This window comes from Xenopus tropicalis, chromosome 7 (assembly GCF_000004195.4).
Source record: "Xenopus tropicalis strain Nigerian chromosome 7, UCB_Xtro_10.0, whole genome shotgun sequence".
Taxonomy (NCBI): domain Eukaryota; kingdom Metazoa; phylum Chordata; class Amphibia; order Anura; family Pipidae; genus Xenopus; species Xenopus tropicalis.
In genome coordinates this window covers 116683495-116699479 of record NC_030683.2, presented here as the reverse complement: position 1 = coordinate 116699479, position 15985 = coordinate 116683495, and the positions used below count along the sequence as shown (strand labels likewise).

At 42.3% G+C, this 15985-nt stretch overlaps 1 protein-coding gene across 2 annotated transcripts; it reads left to right on the top strand.

The window, feature by feature from the left end:
- Positions 1-712: 712 nt before the first annotated feature.
- On the top strand, positions 713-14325 carry axin2 (axin 2 (conductin, axil)). 2 transcript variants are annotated; one of them, XM_004916332.4, is made up of 12 exons: positions 713-1608; positions 3965-4095; positions 4714-5333; positions 6659-6781; positions 7355-7445; positions 8430-8570; positions 9566-9855; positions 10140-10331; positions 10460-10639; positions 11884-11973; positions 12081-12242; positions 12639-14325. In XM_004916332.4, exons 2-12 carry the CDS (start codon positions 3991-3993, stop codon positions 12763-12765), a joined length of 2121 nt encoding a protein of 706 aa, XP_004916389.1. In that variant the 5' UTR covers positions 713-1608; positions 3965-3990; the 3' UTR covers positions 12766-14325. The 2 variants fall into 2 exon arrangements, with proteins under 2 accessions (XP_004916389.1, XP_002935041.1); XM_002934995.5 differs by having other exon boundaries at positions 10137-10331.
- Positions 14326-15985: the final 1660 nt, after the last annotated feature.

Here is a 15985-nt window from a genome sequence, read left to right as displayed (position 1 = left end):
TTCCCAGTACCCAGAGGCCCAAACAGCCCCCCCCCCCCCACCAGCCCAATAAATAGTGACTGTCTATGGCATCTTACAGCAGCCCCTCTGGCATTCCCAGTACCCAGAGGCCCAAACAGCCCCCCACTAGCCCAATAAATAGTGACTGTCTATGGCATCTTACAGCAGCCCCTCTGGCATTTGCCTGACTGACAGTCTGGGCCTGTTGAGAGTTACAGTTTAACCACAGGGAGAGTCTATACCAAGCCCTAAAAAGGGCTTACTGCACAAACTCCTTTATTCACGCCTCCCAAAAGCTATAATTACATTTGCTGCAGGCTTCATACGTTTTTTTTTTTTTATATACTTGTTAAAAAAAAAAACTGTTTTTTTTTTTAATGAGTTTCTCCTTAAAATTCCTATTTTCTCCCCCTCGGTGGGACCTTCCTACAGAATCAGGGCCCCCGGAATCGGACACACAAGAAGCAGACGCGCACATTAGCACTTTAGTCGCACCGACAAAACCTTCCACGGCGCACAAAATAAATACTGAGGGGTGAGAGAGTTCAAAAGAAGAAAAATACGAATTAAAACACATGCTACCACTTAAACTCAAAGGAGGGGGGGGGGAAGAAAAAAAAAAAAAAAAAACTTCCTTAATCATTCACAAATGCTGTGTGTGTGTATATGATCTCCCAGCCAAGTCGAGCTCCGACTTCAGTTTCTTTCTCTCTTTAAAGTTTTTTTTTTTGCCTTTTCTTAGTTTTTTTATGCGGCTATTACTGTTCTCTGAAAGATCTGATGTTGCAAGTTGCAGAATCTTTAGATCCCTTCCCCCCCCTTTCCTTTTGCCTCCCTGCCTTGCAGCACTTCAGGGGTTAAAAGTGATTGAAGGCTCTTTGAAGATGGGATGAAAGGAATAGCTGCTGGAGACTCTGCGCTGCCATTGGTCCGGCGCCCTTCAAAGGACTCTTTTTCTTAACCAGAGGGGGGAGTCTGGCTTTAAGAAAGGAATTCAGAAATCCCAGGTCCTGGCAGCTGCACGGAAACAGGCACGGAGATCCCATCGCTGGGAAAAAATCAAACCGAGGCATTTTCGTCGTCGGACCGAATACATTCGCCCGTCTGGGTCGGTGGAAAGCTATAAAAAAGAAGGCTGGCATTTTTCGCAGCGGTTTCATGTCCCATTCGGACGGCGGCGGCGTTTACGGCGCTGCCAGGACGCAGCTTTCAGTGATCTCCACTGATGTTTCATTAAAGCCATAACACCCCTTTGTTCTTTTGGCTTTGTCCCCAGGGGGAGTGAAAAAGGGCTTTTTGGTTTTGATTAAAAAAAAAAAAAAAAAGTTCAGAGAGAGAGAAGAGGGGAGGGAGAGAGAGGGAGAGATCCTTGCAGTTCGAACTTACTCAACAAGAAGGTGTGAGCTGATTTTTCCCTTCTCCTGTTTTTTTTTTCCTCCACTTTTGGATTTTCTCTTTTTTTTTTTCTGCCACTTGGATCTGGACTTAAAGACGCACTCGCCCAGCAGCCGCCGCAGCGATGAGAAGCGATCAGCGGCCGACGGGATTATTTGTGGACTTTTAGCGCAAGGGGGACCCGGGGCAAGGAGCCGCTGTTGCACAAACAAGGTAAGTGTCGCTGCGACTGCTGCTTCTCCCACCCCCCCCCTGCAACTCCATGCTTTCTGCAAACTTTGCAACTGCCGGGGCTGCTCATGGGGGAGACGTGCTGCCCGGGGCCGGGGGGGGGGGGGAGAGAAGGGAGAGCCGCTGGCCTGGGAGCTTGGATCCCAAATAACTTCGCTGGGAACACAATACCCCCCTCCCTTCCCCGACCCACAGGCTCCTACTTCATGGGGCTCTTGTTTTATTGCCTTTAGCCTGCTAGCTGAACTACATTTCCCGGCATTCCCTGTGAGTTTAGGGGTGGCAGTTCAGCAACAGCTATTGGCTAAGCATGTCTGTAGCCTCTGAACACATTGTATCAATCAGGTGTCTGAGCTTCCCATATCCAATACAATGTATCTCTCTATATCTATCCTAGTGTGTGTGGCTTCATGTTGTCCAGAACCCTGATTTGTAATTCATTTAATCACTGCACCCATTATTTTTAGTTGTGGTTTCAGTTGTATTTCATTGTTTTTGCTTTTACAACTTTGTTTATGTTTTTTTTTTTTTTTTTTTTTAAATAAATCAAAGTTGCTGCTACAAAGGTTGCATTAAAAAATAGTTTCTAAGGGGGAGGAGGAGGGGGGGGGGTCTAAACATCCTTTAGGAGGTGTGAATACATTTTATTGGCTCTCTCTCCATGTGGTTTGTAATGGATACTTGCCCTTGGTTTGCTGGATGGGTGCAGGTCTTGGGATCCTTGCTGTAATGCACGCTTGGGGAAAGAAAAAAAAAAAGTTCCAGGGTCATTAAAGATATACAGTCAGGGGTATTTATTTCATTTATATGGGTTTCAATCAAGGGTATAGGGGAGGAAAGCAAGTTTTGTGCATCTGTAGCTCAGGCAGCAGCAGCAGGGGGGCTCCTGATAACCCCCATTCCTTCACACTTACCCCCTTCTCCCCATTTATTTTATTTGGTACCTTTGGTCACAAGGAAGTGATCACCTCATTTCCTTCTTTGCCATGGGTGGATAATTTGATTACACAGTTCTGTGCTTAATATGCATCCCAAGGATGATGGGCCTGTTCAAGGGGCAACGTGGGCCTCTCCAGGCTTGGATTTCATGAGGGTTGGTGGAATATTTTTTTTTTTTTTTTTTTTTAAACTTCCCTTATCCACAAACGTCTGTGAACTTGTACCTATAAAACTGTTCCAACATCTGGATATATTAGACGCGTTCCCTGGTATGTTGGTGAGGAGAGAGACTTAAGCCCACCTGTTGTGAATAATTTTCTTCTGAAAAACACTACGGGGCGACAGGGGTATGGCGTAAGTCATGTTAAAAAAGAGGAAAATGGTTCCCAGATGGCTATTACTTGTAATAGAAGCTTGGAGTTCCGGAGAAGTTTGAGCTGCAGTTTTTTTTTTTTTTTTTTTAAGTGGATTCTTCTTCCAAAGCAAAACTTTAATGGGTTCTCCTAAGACTTCCAGAGACTTTTGACAGCCTTGATGAAAGTACATTATTTTATTCCCCCCCCCCCCCCCCCCCCCCCCCCCCCCTGCTTTGTACTTGTTGGCCATTCTAGGGACAGTGTTGGCTTGAGAATGTAGAAACTAGGGTAAATGGTTTTTGTATATACCATAGAACTTTCATGATTCTTATCTATTGTGGTTCCTATGTTAATGTAGCTATACTGGGTTCTGCAGCCACAGCATTCTAAATATTTTGGATTAATTCCAGGACCTGGGAATGCTGGGGGCTGTAGATCAACAGTAGATGAAGAGCTGCAGGTTGGGCATCTCACTAGAAGACAAAGTATCACATGAAGTTGATGAAATGGTTCATTCTGTAAAATATATTTGCGATGGGGGTTAGATTATTGTGAGATGGGCAGGTCCATACCACTTTGGATAACACTGCTGACATCTCCTCAAAGTTATGTTTGTGGGTTAAACCATTGTAGAAGTGTTACAAAGTGCATACATTGGAACTAATGATCACAGGTTGGCTTCTGTCTGGTTCTGGCATCTTCAATGGTCACACATGGGTTTAAAAAGCACAAAGGGTAGTCTTGTCTCATTGCAGCTGCTGCAATATCTCTTCAAAGATTTGTCTTTACTGACATCTTCTTCCTAACCCCACCTTAACCTCAACCCCTCCACGGGCTTTGAACTCCCAACCTTCAGCTTCAGCCAATAACTGACTAACTTTTCATGGAGTTGTAAAACCCATTAGCTGGAGCACTGTGAGCTTAACATGTAACCCCCCCCCCCCCAGCCTGTTACTGAGTCTCTAGATAGGGTTGATAAGCAAAAGGTTGACTACTTCTAAGGATGGCATTTTGTTACAATGTATATTTTCTTCATTATTTAGGATATTTGTAAAGACTCCTGGCAGCCATGAGTTCTGCTGGAGTATTGACCTGCATCCCAGACTCTGGACGTATCTTCAGGGAAACTTCTTTGCGTCCACCTGTACCAGGCCAGGAGACTAAAAACTACAAGGTATGTGTCTAGGGCTTGGCTTGCTCCTTCATAACGGATGTGTGCCTATACTCTTCTTCTGATAGCTTAGAAGCAAGTAGTGATGTCCCAACTGGAGATCATATATGAATATTTCTCAAAGCTCTGACATCACTGTTCATTTATAATGGTTCATTTTTTTATCAATTAGTATCCATAAGGTCCTTCCATGAGTTTGATGTGGTCATCAGTTCTTAAGAATCCCACTAGTGTAAACTTGGGGTAAATTAGCCTTTACTGTCCCACCCACTTTATACTAAACAAAGTTGTTTATCTCTGCTCCGTACCCAGTCATTGAGTGATGTTTTTATAGGAGGAAGTCAGAAGTTCTTTGGTTACTCATCAATTTACCAGCAATTATATTTCAAAAGAGGCAAAGTGATTTATCTCTCAGCTGAGAACTTCTCTTTGATCAGCCCTCCCAGTCCCATCTGTTGGCCTTTTTGAAAGTCACTATGGTTTCCTGAAGATAGGAACACGCAATAACATGCTGATTATTTTTATGTCAAGGGGAAGAAGTAGGAGTAGATATATTAGGCTAAGCATCTTCTAAAATCGAGTACCCCCCCCAACCTAACGGACTGTGATTTTTATTTTCAGTCTGAAAAGTTCACCATGGATTCTCAGCACTTAAGACACAAGGAAGATTATATCCGTGAAGCTGAAGGCTGCGTTGCCAACGATTCCCGCTTCTCCAGATGGGGCAGGTCTCTAAATCTTCTACTCGATGACCAGGATGGAGCTACGCTTTTCCGCATGTACTTGGAAGGGGAAGGTCTTGTGGATCTTTTAAGTTTTTGGTTTGCTTGCAATGGATTTAGGGCTATGGACCCGTTGGAACCCAAGACATCAAAAACTGCTAAAGCCATATATCGCTGGTATGTACAAAATAGTTCAGCAGTTTCATGCCGCTTAAAGCCATCTACCCGTACCCAAGTGAAGGAGTGTGTGAAGAACCAGCAACTGAATAAGACTGTGTTTGACCAGGCCCAACAAGAGATACAAAGGGCAATGGAGCAGGAGGCATTTACCTCTTTTTTGCAGTCCGATATATGCAAGGAGTATGCTCGTGGTGTTGAAGACAGTCCAACTCCAGAGAGTCCTGGGCCTGGGCTTCCAACGTTGGCCGAGGATGAGGAGTTTGGAGGGTTACACCATTTTTCTTCTGGAATGGGGAAAATAAATCGTGCCTTCTGTCGGATCCCTCCTAGAAACCAAAGGTGAGAGCTCCTCTGAAGAAGCACATACTCACCCTAAGGGTGTTTGGGGATATTTAAGTTCATTACATGGCTGAGGCATATTCCATGAGTTTCATCTGGAGTATCTGGAATCTATTTGTGTAGTTTATAAAGTTTTGCTGGCAAATAGTTCATCCATAATGTGGTATAATGTGGTTTTTGAGCTTTGAAAGATGTAGATATGGGAGCTATTATCCAGAATATTTGGAGCCTTGGGCATTTGGGGATCTTTTTGTAATGTGGAATGCCATGCCTTAATTCTACATAAAACCCAATAGGGTTGCGTTAGCCTGAAGTCCAAAGTACTAAGTCAGTGGGAGATTACTAATAGTTTGCTTAAATGAGACACTATGGCATATAACATTCCTATATATGTTGTTGGGAGATGATAGATCCCATACCTGCAGTTGAACAAAGTTTGAAAGTTCACCATTATATGAGCTCTTGCCTCTTCTCAGGCCTTATCCACCCATAGATTGTCCATTGTCCTATCCACCTGGTTTCTGCCCAGTGTGTCAGTGAGCAAATAAACTAGTATGTCTCAACTAAAGCCAGCAATGAGGCAGCTCTGGCTGTGATTGGCATTGGCAGATGAGGATGGTTCCGGGCAAGGAACAATATACTTATATTTAGTGGTAGTCATCTATTTTATATCTATATAATATATGTATTTTTTCTTTTTCTTTTTACTTTTTTCAGATTTTCTTTGTTTCTAATCCCCCCCCCCCCCTTGTGTTAAAGGTTAACTTAGCTGTTATTCCTTTCCCTGAGCTCACATATCTTTGATGTGAACAAAATCTTTCCCTGCTTGGGAGATCAAAGAACAACATCCATAAAGAGGACTTTTTTTTTTTTTTTTTCTTCTCTCCGAGCTTCCCCCTCCCTCCCGAGATGCCTTGCTGTTTCAAAGCCCTCTTATCTTATAATGACTGTTTTTATTACAGTTATTCTTTTTATTTTATGGCTTATGTTGCATTAAATGGCAAAAAAATGGTTTCGGCGCTGGAGGATTAGAGCTGAATTTAGTTCTTAGTGGCCAATTATTCTTCTTTTATTTCCCCCTCAAAAAACAGAAGGGCACCTAACTATGCTCCACCTCACTTTTTTCTATGGAATGATTATAGTCTATAATGATAAAGACATATAATACTTGCCTATAAATTTAATGAGAAATGTGAATTACAAATGATGTCCTATAGACTTGCCTACCATAGCACTGGGATACATGCTTCATTATTATCTAGGATCAAACACACCTATACTTAATATTTAAGTGACATGGATTTATTCTTTAAATCATTTTTTAGGTCTCATTTTCGGAAGTCGGAACCGAGCTATCAGTACTTTGCACCCGCAGCCAGTATCAACGATAGTGAGATATCCAGTGATGCCCTGACAGAAGACAGTATGTCCATGACAGATGGCAGTGTGTAAGTGTCTTGTAATCCCCTTACCTGGCAATGGACAGATAAAGCATTTAATGTCCTCTCAACCTGAACCGCTGGCTCACAATCAAGATGACAGTTGTTCTGTGGTCTAGAGGTTCCACCAGCTGGCATTAAATTCATATGTAGCAGATAAGAAAAATGATATAAAGTTTTAATGCCTAGTGAAATCCTCATGTTTAGAAATGAAATGATCCGACAGGTTTAGACAGGCCGAGCCCTTGGGCAGGTGGGTTTCCAGGCTCGTGAGTCTTTCAGCAAGTTGACTGCCAGAGGGTAGAGGTCAAGCAACATCCAGCCTTTTGGTCATTGTCTTCCTGTTGTCGGAGACCATTCATAAAGTGCTTTGATGTTGGGATTCTCTTACGTTCTGCAGGAAATAGCTTGAGAAGCTCTGGACCTCAGAACTCCGATATTCTGATGAGCTAATACCCATTCCTATAGATAAGACTCTGCGTACATAGCATAGTCTCCAGAGATAAAGCCTCATACTTTGCTGAATGCAATGAGCAGAATTTACCGGTTTTGTAAATGTTTTTATTTTATGTTTTATAACAGAGATGGGATTCCACCGTATCGTTCAAAAAAGCAGAGGGAGATCCATCGGAGTGTCAGTGCCAATGGCCAAGTGCCTTTGCCTTTTGTTCCAGTAAGTCCAAATGGAATGATCTATTTTCTTTTTTTTTCCCCCTGTGTTCTGCCCACTTCCTTTGCCACGCTAGATTCCTTTTGTGTGCAAACATAGATAGATTGAGACAGTACTGTAAATGTCTGACTGTTTTTACTTTTCCTGATGGTAATCCGTTCACAGGGTTGTAGTGCAACATTTTAGGCCAACGTGTGAGATAAAACATGACCTGGCAGTGGTGAACAAAGAGGAAATGTCCTCTGATAACCTTAGATAAGGCCACGCAGACCAGTCTCTGTTTGCAGTACCTGTAAAGCACTTCTGTAAACAGTTCCTCACAATATGTGGCTAATGCCACACTGGCAAGCGTGTGTGATCTCCCAGATGTGACCTCCTTGCTCCCAGGGGTCAGCGGGTGCTGTGTTTGAAAGGTGAAGGGTGGGCAGACTTGCTATCCCCCCTCCCCATTGATAACACCAAAGTGGCATTAGGCAGTAGCTTTACTTTTTGGGTTATTATTATTAACATTTATTTATAAAGTGCCAACATATCCCGCAGTGCTGTACAATAAGTGGGTTTCATACATTAGACATACAGAGTAACATATAAAGCAATCAATAACCAATACAAGAGGTGAAGAGAGCCCTGCCCAAAAGAGCTCACAATCTACAAGGGTTAGACCCTTCCTGACCATATCACCATATTTTGGCCATCCTAAAGGGGCAATTTGTGGTAGTAGTCATCTATCCGAAGTGACGGATATGTTTTCCTATGGGCATTTTACATTCTCATTGGTAGGAAAGCATTTGAGGAGATTAGTTGCCACCGCTAGAGGAGATTGATCGTGGGGCGACTAATCTCCTCGTCTGTCATCGGCATAACTCTTACTATAGTTTCCACTCCATATCGCTGCTACTATAGGTTGCTGCTTGCTTACTGTATAAAAGGGAGTCCTACTAAATGACTTTCTACCAATACTTACACTTGGCCTTTTGCTTCCCGCAGAGGACGATGCGCCCACCGGCAGAGATGATGCCAGCCAGCCCGGCGGAGTTTGCGGCCAAGCTAACAATCGCTTTGGAGCGAGTAAAGAAACAGAGGGAGGCTGAAGAGAAACTGGAAGAAAGGTTGCAGAGGTTAAAAGAGGTGTGTAAAACAAGTGTGCAGTGTTGTGTTAGCTGAACCCCCCTACCCCCCTTCCTTTACGTCAACAAAAAGTGAATAATTCAAGGAGAGCCGAAGACAGTGATAAGAAGCACCCATAGGGGGGGAAGAGAAATGTAGCGCACAGCACTGATATGCACCTGGCACTGTGACAGGTTGACAAGCCGAGGCTCGCAGGAATGAAGAATGCTACTGGAATAGCTTTTGGCAAGGTTCTGCCCTAAAGAAATGCGGATCTTCAATCACATTGTAAACTTCAAAAGCCAGGGGGATGGCTGTGATGCCGCAGAGAAGACTTTCATATAATTTTCCTGCTCGCCTGCAAAGAATGGCGGCATTTATCTGTCGGTATAAATATGCTTCGTGCGTGGCCCCGTGCTACTAAAGTCAATCACGTTTGATCCCAATCTGCATAAAAACAGAGAGATTTGTGGGGGGGAATGTTGAATGGATTTTTAATACCTTAGTAAAAAGCAAAATGGCTACAAACTGGTCATTGGATCAACTTTGTACATTATTGAAGAGCCAATAGTACCCAAAGTCAAAATTCTTTTACTCTATGGGGCCCAGCATTTGCAAATTGGCTATTTCTTCTACCCATACGAGAGATTTTAATCTTATAGCTATATATATAGATGAATGATATTTGACCTATATATCTGCTATGCAAACTATCCCTACACACATACTGAAACTTAAATGGCAGACCCTATGGCTGTATGGAAAGGCAATATTTCTCATACACCTATGGCTCTATGGAAAGGCAATATTACTCCTACACCTATGGCTCTATGGAAAGGCAATATTCCTTATACATAAGTTAAAAACTGAAAAGCTGAAGGGGGGACCTCCCATAGCAAAGTAAAGCATTAGCATTTTCAGATGGTCATACAGCCAGCAGAATGTATTTTAATGTTGTACTTTAATAAGATTGTTGAGCGAGTGATTCTAAGTTTCCTGTTTGAACTGATCCACAGGAAGACGAAAAAGCTGAATACGACATCCCACCGTCCAGTCACGAGGCCGTACCCGGAAGCGCTGTAGAGGACGATCCACAGTCCATCCTTGATGACCACGTATCCAGGGTCTTGAAAACGCCGGCAAATCTGTCGCCAAGATCTCAGTCCCCTTTCGTTCAAAGAAAAGGCAAATTTCAACCGGCCTTCTCGAAAGGGCAGAGTTCCATATCTTGCCACTTGCGTCCCAAAGTCCCTCAGGGTATGGAATCCAGCACTACGTCAACGTTAGAGCACCGAAGCTCTGTAAGGTATGTACATCTGTGAAACGAGGAAACAAGCAATGAAATATGTATTGACAGTTTAGATAATGGTATCTGTGTCCCCAACCCTTTTGTGTTCATGTTAAAAGTGCCTCAAGTCTTAAGTCTATAAGATCTCCAGGGAAAGATACCTTAGACCTCCTCTAGAGTGTACTGATAGAGTAAAGGTGGTTTCTGGCACCATCTAAATACATTCATGTTTAAACAATGAAGCCTTTACAGTGGATGTACAAAGAATGTCCTATATTAAAATTTCTCTTCTCTCTCAGCAGCCAACTCCCAAGGAGCTCCAGAAAACCAGAAGGTTGCACCCAGTCCCACAGAGCGGAGGAAGGAACCTCGGCCGCCGTGCTGACCACTCCTCTTTCTCCAGAGCAGGAAGCCGAGCGCAACCACAGTGTCCTGCAATGGGTTCTAGAAAGCGCAAAGTTGATGAAAAAGCACCACCGCGAAACACCTGCCAGGTGGGTTTATGAAACGCTCAGAGGAAAAAAAAATATAGGCCTGGGGCATTTATTAATGTACAGTAGGCTCATTTACATTTATTTCCCCTAATATAATTATTTATTTGTGTTTTCTTCGTTTTATCTAGTGTCACTCATTGCCCTGAACTAAAGAAGGCTACACACCGTGCAGCATCCCAACCAGCACATTTGTTCCTGCAAGATACTTCCATGCCGCCCCTTACGGCTCCCAACACTCTGGATCAACTGGAAGAGGCCAGAAGACGTCTTGTAGAAGATAAGAGAGTTCCCAAACTTCATAAGTCCAGGTATAAAGTCAAGTACCACTCGCTTTTCTGATATTTCTACTCTAATTATAAGGATATGATTGCCCTAGACCAGGGATCCCCAACCTTGTATACCAGTGAGCCACATTCAAATGGAAAAAGTGTTTGGGAACAACACAACCATGGAAAAATATCCTGGGGGTGCAAAAGAGAGCTATAATTGGCTATTTGGTAGCCCCTATGTGGACTGGCAGCCTATAGAAGGTTCTGTTTGGCTTTACACTGGGTTTTATGCAACACTTACCTCCATGCTTTGAGGCCACTGGGAGCAACATCCAAGGGGTTGGTGAGCAACATGTTGCTCACGAGCCACTTGTGGGGATCACTGCCCCAGACCGTTCATTTCAATAGCATCATCATTTCCACAAAATAGTTAGTGAAAACTGATATAGTTACATAGTTACATAGGGTTGAAAAAAGACCAGTGTCCATCAAGTTCAACCCATCCAAGTAAACCCAGCACACCCAACCCACACCTACCAATCTATACACTCACATACATAAACTATAAATACAACCACTAGTACTAACTGTAGATATTAGTATCACAATAGCCTTGGATATTCTGATTGATCAAGAACTCATCCAGGCCCCTCTTAAAGGCATTAACAGAATCTGCCATTACCACATCTCTAGGAAGGGCATTCCATAACCTCACTGCCCTCACCGTGAAAAACCACCTACGCTGCTTCAAATGGAAGCTCCGTTCCTCTAATCTAAAGGGGTGGCCTCTGGTGCGTTGATTGTTTTTATGGGAAAAAAGAACATCCCCCAACTGCCTATAATCCCCTCTAATGTACTTGTACAGAGTAATCATGTCATATGTTAGAGTCTATCGCCCTCGTCGAGGTAAGACATTGAGCCTCCATAGTTTTCAGACTTTGCAATTTTAGACTGCTCCATCAAAATGAATCCAGCCTGACTCTTTAAGTTGGGGTTGAATACTTGTGAGAGCATTCTCGCAGATGTCATTCTATTGAGTCTGCATTAATTACAGTGAGGAGCCAAAGAGGGACTTCCCTTGGCAAATCCAGTCTCACGTTTTTGCTTTGGCAACTTCTTCCCTCCTCAGATAATTTACAGCCACTGTCTCTCCCTGTTTTATGGAAATGTATACAACCTTAAAATTAATTTGGCATATTTGCAAATCGGAGACACCGTGTATTAAAAAGGAATTATACCAAGGCTGTGTTTCATTTGCTTAAACCCATTTGTTTGTGTTCTAGGTGTGTACAGTCTGCCACAATGAAAGAAAAAGGCAAAACAGTGGAAAGCGTCCCGTCATCTGCCTTCTCTACTCTAAAACTTTCAGATGAGTAAGTACCTCCATTATATATACTGTACTGAGGCTTTGCTATATCCATAGCCCCCCACATCTCTAAATCATAACAATCTAATCACCTGTATATTTATTTTTTTATAGGCATAAGACAGCCAAGAAAGCAAGTTCAGATTGTCAGGGTCAAGGACTTGCCATCGTCTACTACTTCTGTGGTGAAAGGATTCCGTACATGATCCGTACCAAGGAGCCAAGCTTGACGCTACAAGAGTTCAAAGAGTTGTTGAGCAAGAAAGGAAGTTACAAGTAAGTATTTCCTGCACATTTATTAGAAATGTCATGGACCCTGGGGGGTTGGACTTGCTGAAGAGGTTGGCACTAGGGTAGATAGGGGAGTTCTCTGATGGGTATGTTCCTTGTAGAGCAGTGTTCTCCAACTTTTTACATGTACTGGACCAATTATTTTACATGTATTATGTTCGAGGTTCGGGTTATATTAAAGTTATGGCACAACGTTGAGGTCTATGGAGCCCTTGACCATAATAAACTTTATGAAGGGTCACATACCGTACATCCTACAGGCCCACAACTGGACAGCCATTTTGTCAGAGGATGGAAAAGTAGACCTCTATGAATTAGTGAGCTCTGTTATAAATTCATATTTAACATGTTACTAAACAGTTCTTGACTTTTCTTTTCTAGGTATTATTTCAAAAAGGAGAGCCATGAGTTTGAATGCAATGCTGTTTTCCAAGAAGTGTCTGAAGAAGACGCCGTGCTACCTTTATTTGAGGAAAAAATCATCTGCAAGGTGGAAAGGGCATGTTGACCGTGATACGGAACTGCAAGTGGAGAGTTATTTGCTGCTGTCTAAATAAGTCGATACGTGGTCATGGAAAACATGGCCAAGAACGGCACCCATTGACTTTAGAGTGCTCTGATTTTGGCCCGTTCTTGGAAGAGGGCAAATCCAAAAGGTCGTTCCTTTTTCATTAAAGGAATGGTAACAGCAATATGAAGTCCCAATGGAGTAGCCTTAAAAGAAGCAACCAATCTAAAGGAAAGGACAGGCGAAATTGATATTGCTCAAAATGCCAAGGAATTATTGCTTGTGTTTTGATGGGAGTGGATCTTTCCCCCAATATCATGTGACTTTTGACTCTTTGTATCTAAATTAAAAAAAAAAAAAATACTTCTTTCCGGATAAGCCACTATCTATACCTTGGTACATAAAATGTACATTTATTTTTATTCTGCGTATTTATGAAACGGAAGATGTTTTTGTTCTTTGTCTAAAAAAAAAAAAAAAAAAATCAAATCCTTGCCATCATTTGGAGGATGTTCTATAATAATGTTTGATGTAGAAATCACCACTATAGAAAACTGAACGGTAATGTGCAGGCTGTCCCTGGGCACAGTCGGAGATGCAGCCTCGTCTTCAAAGTGCTGGATATTTGATAAAACATGAAAAAAAAAACCCAACTCCATTTGTCCTGGAAGAATGCATACGGACATCTACGGTATCCCAAGGACTTTGCAATGGATGCTGCGGCTTCAAAGGCATGGAAACAAAGTAGGGAGAAGAGAAAAAAGGCAAGACTTTATCATTCGAATGAACTCGGAACATAAATAATTTATAGGACGTTTCTGGCTGCATGAAATCACGAAATCCTCCATATTTTTTTTTTTTTTTGTGGTCATCAAACTATGCAAAGAATTGATATGCTGCTCTGAAGTTCCACTGGCTGCATTACTGTCGCATTCGTACGGTGCGTCCCGCCAACGCTTGCCCCAATCACGGGGTAAGGAACTGCTAAACGTCGCCCAGCCCCGCCCTTTCTGGCAGTCCGAGATCTACTTATATATTGAGGTCTTGATATTTTTATTTTTTTGGTTTTTATATATAAATCTAAATTATTTTATAAATAGATTTTTTTTTTTTAAAAGTATCTGGTACTTGGAATTAGGACCTTGGCAATTTTTTTTTTTCCCCCTCTGTTCAGTTTTATAAACAGAAGGGGGGGTCCCTTTAGTGAGTTTGGGGCCCAAACATGAGTGGGACTTTGCTGGGACCTCGCTAGCACAATCTGCACAGGATGGATGGAGTCTTAACCCATTTTCACGGTGGTACTGCTAACTGAACGGATTGTACTTTTTCCTTTACGGACATGCGTTATTTAAGATTATAATATATTTATCTGATACTCTGTTTTAAGGGTGGTTATTGTCCCTTATTTTTAAAGGGTTAGTTTGCCTTTTGTAGATGCTGTACAAAAAACAAAAACAAAAACATGCTTGCTGTTAAAACAGTGATGACAGGGCATTTTGTGGGTTTGAATCCATTGCATATCAAAGGGCTTCTATTAAAAGAGAAAAGTGCTTAAAACCATGTATTTGTATTCAATGTATCATATTGGGATTGGGCACCCTTGGGCTTCCAGATCTTCTCGAACTAAAGTTCTCGGAATCCAACAGCCAAAGGGTTGCTGGGAGTTCATGGAGGGCTGGAAGGCCGCAAGTTGCCCAGGGCAGGTTTTGGTGGTTGCTGTGTGGTACAAGCAAGAGTTGGGGAGCTAATACATCAATACATTCTAAATAGTGACTTTGTATCATAATAGTATGGCCCAGTTTAATATTAGAATCATGCTGGTATCTGTTGGAATACAGCTCTCTGGTTGTCTGCTATTCAATCACTAGTGGTGCCAGTGCCATATGTTCCTCCCTTTATTGGGTTTGATGGGAAGATTTGACAGTGTTGATGATAATGCTATCTCGAGCCTGTCGGACTTTAACTGCCGCCTTGTCCATCATGAAGGGGGAATTAACCATATAGATACAATAAAGGCCATGATCTGGCAGCTGGAGGTGGGTATGGACTTGAAGAAGAAGGCAGCCTGTAGTGTTATAGAATGCCAACCCAATCCCCTTATTTGAAGTCCTATAACAAGCTTTTCAATTCAGTCTCTGTATCCAACTGTAAAGTGTGGTTACCGGTGCTGTAGAGCGAATGTAGCATTGACAGCTCTTATTGGCTTGGCCAACATCTAACAAAAATACAGATATGGGCACAAGGATGGTGCTTTTGAGTTGACACCCCCGGGCATGCCAAGGTTTAATAGGAATGGTAGAGCTACATTTGAACCAAGGGTGGAATAAATGGGCCTAATTGCAGGAATGTGTGTGTCTAGTCCCCTCAATGCTTCTCCATCAGTGGTAGCTCCACCCTTGGACCCTATTGCTATTGTAGTTTCCCATATTACCTCTGCTGGGGCTGCTGCTGAGATAAATGTCTAAGTGAAGCGTGTCTGTTACAAACTGTATCACAAAAGCGAGAAAGCGTTCCCCCATAATAAAAAAAACCTCTCCTTGAGGGATACTATTTATATTCTAAGGGGCAGTGGCACTTGTGAACATCTGGTTTCCTTGGGGTCATAGCAATGAAATGCCATGAGAACCAATAGGGATCCTTCTGCTACCCAGGCGCCATTGCCCTAAAGTTCCCCCTAAATTCTTGACTTTGAAAGCCCATTTAGCCAGTAAAACCCTTAATATATTTAGTTTTTTGGCCCTTTTTGTCTATATGCAAAGGCTCCGCCTCCAAATGGCGCTGTAATACTAATGTCCCGCAACGAGAAGTGTACTTTTTGCAACCAGAATTTTGATATTCACTATATACAATTATGTAGGTGTTGTGGCTGCCAGGTAAATGCCCTATACCCGTCCCACCTGTTTTAAAGGTGCCGACCATTACCTGGTTTCATTAGAATAGGGAGGGGGAAGGTTAGTCTCCCAAACATATGAACATCGCTTGTTACCCATCATTCCACAGCAGTTTTATACAGCAAGGCATATTTTTATATCTAAAAATCTATATATATATATATATATACACATGTATAAATATAAATAACATTGTTTTATATATTTCAGAGTGCTAATTAAGGTGTAAAAATGGTAAACCTTTGCTATTCTTAAAAAATGTAAAAAATAAGCTGAAATAAAACATATATTTTTTTGGGGAAAAAAATTATTTTGGCTCCCGGATTTCT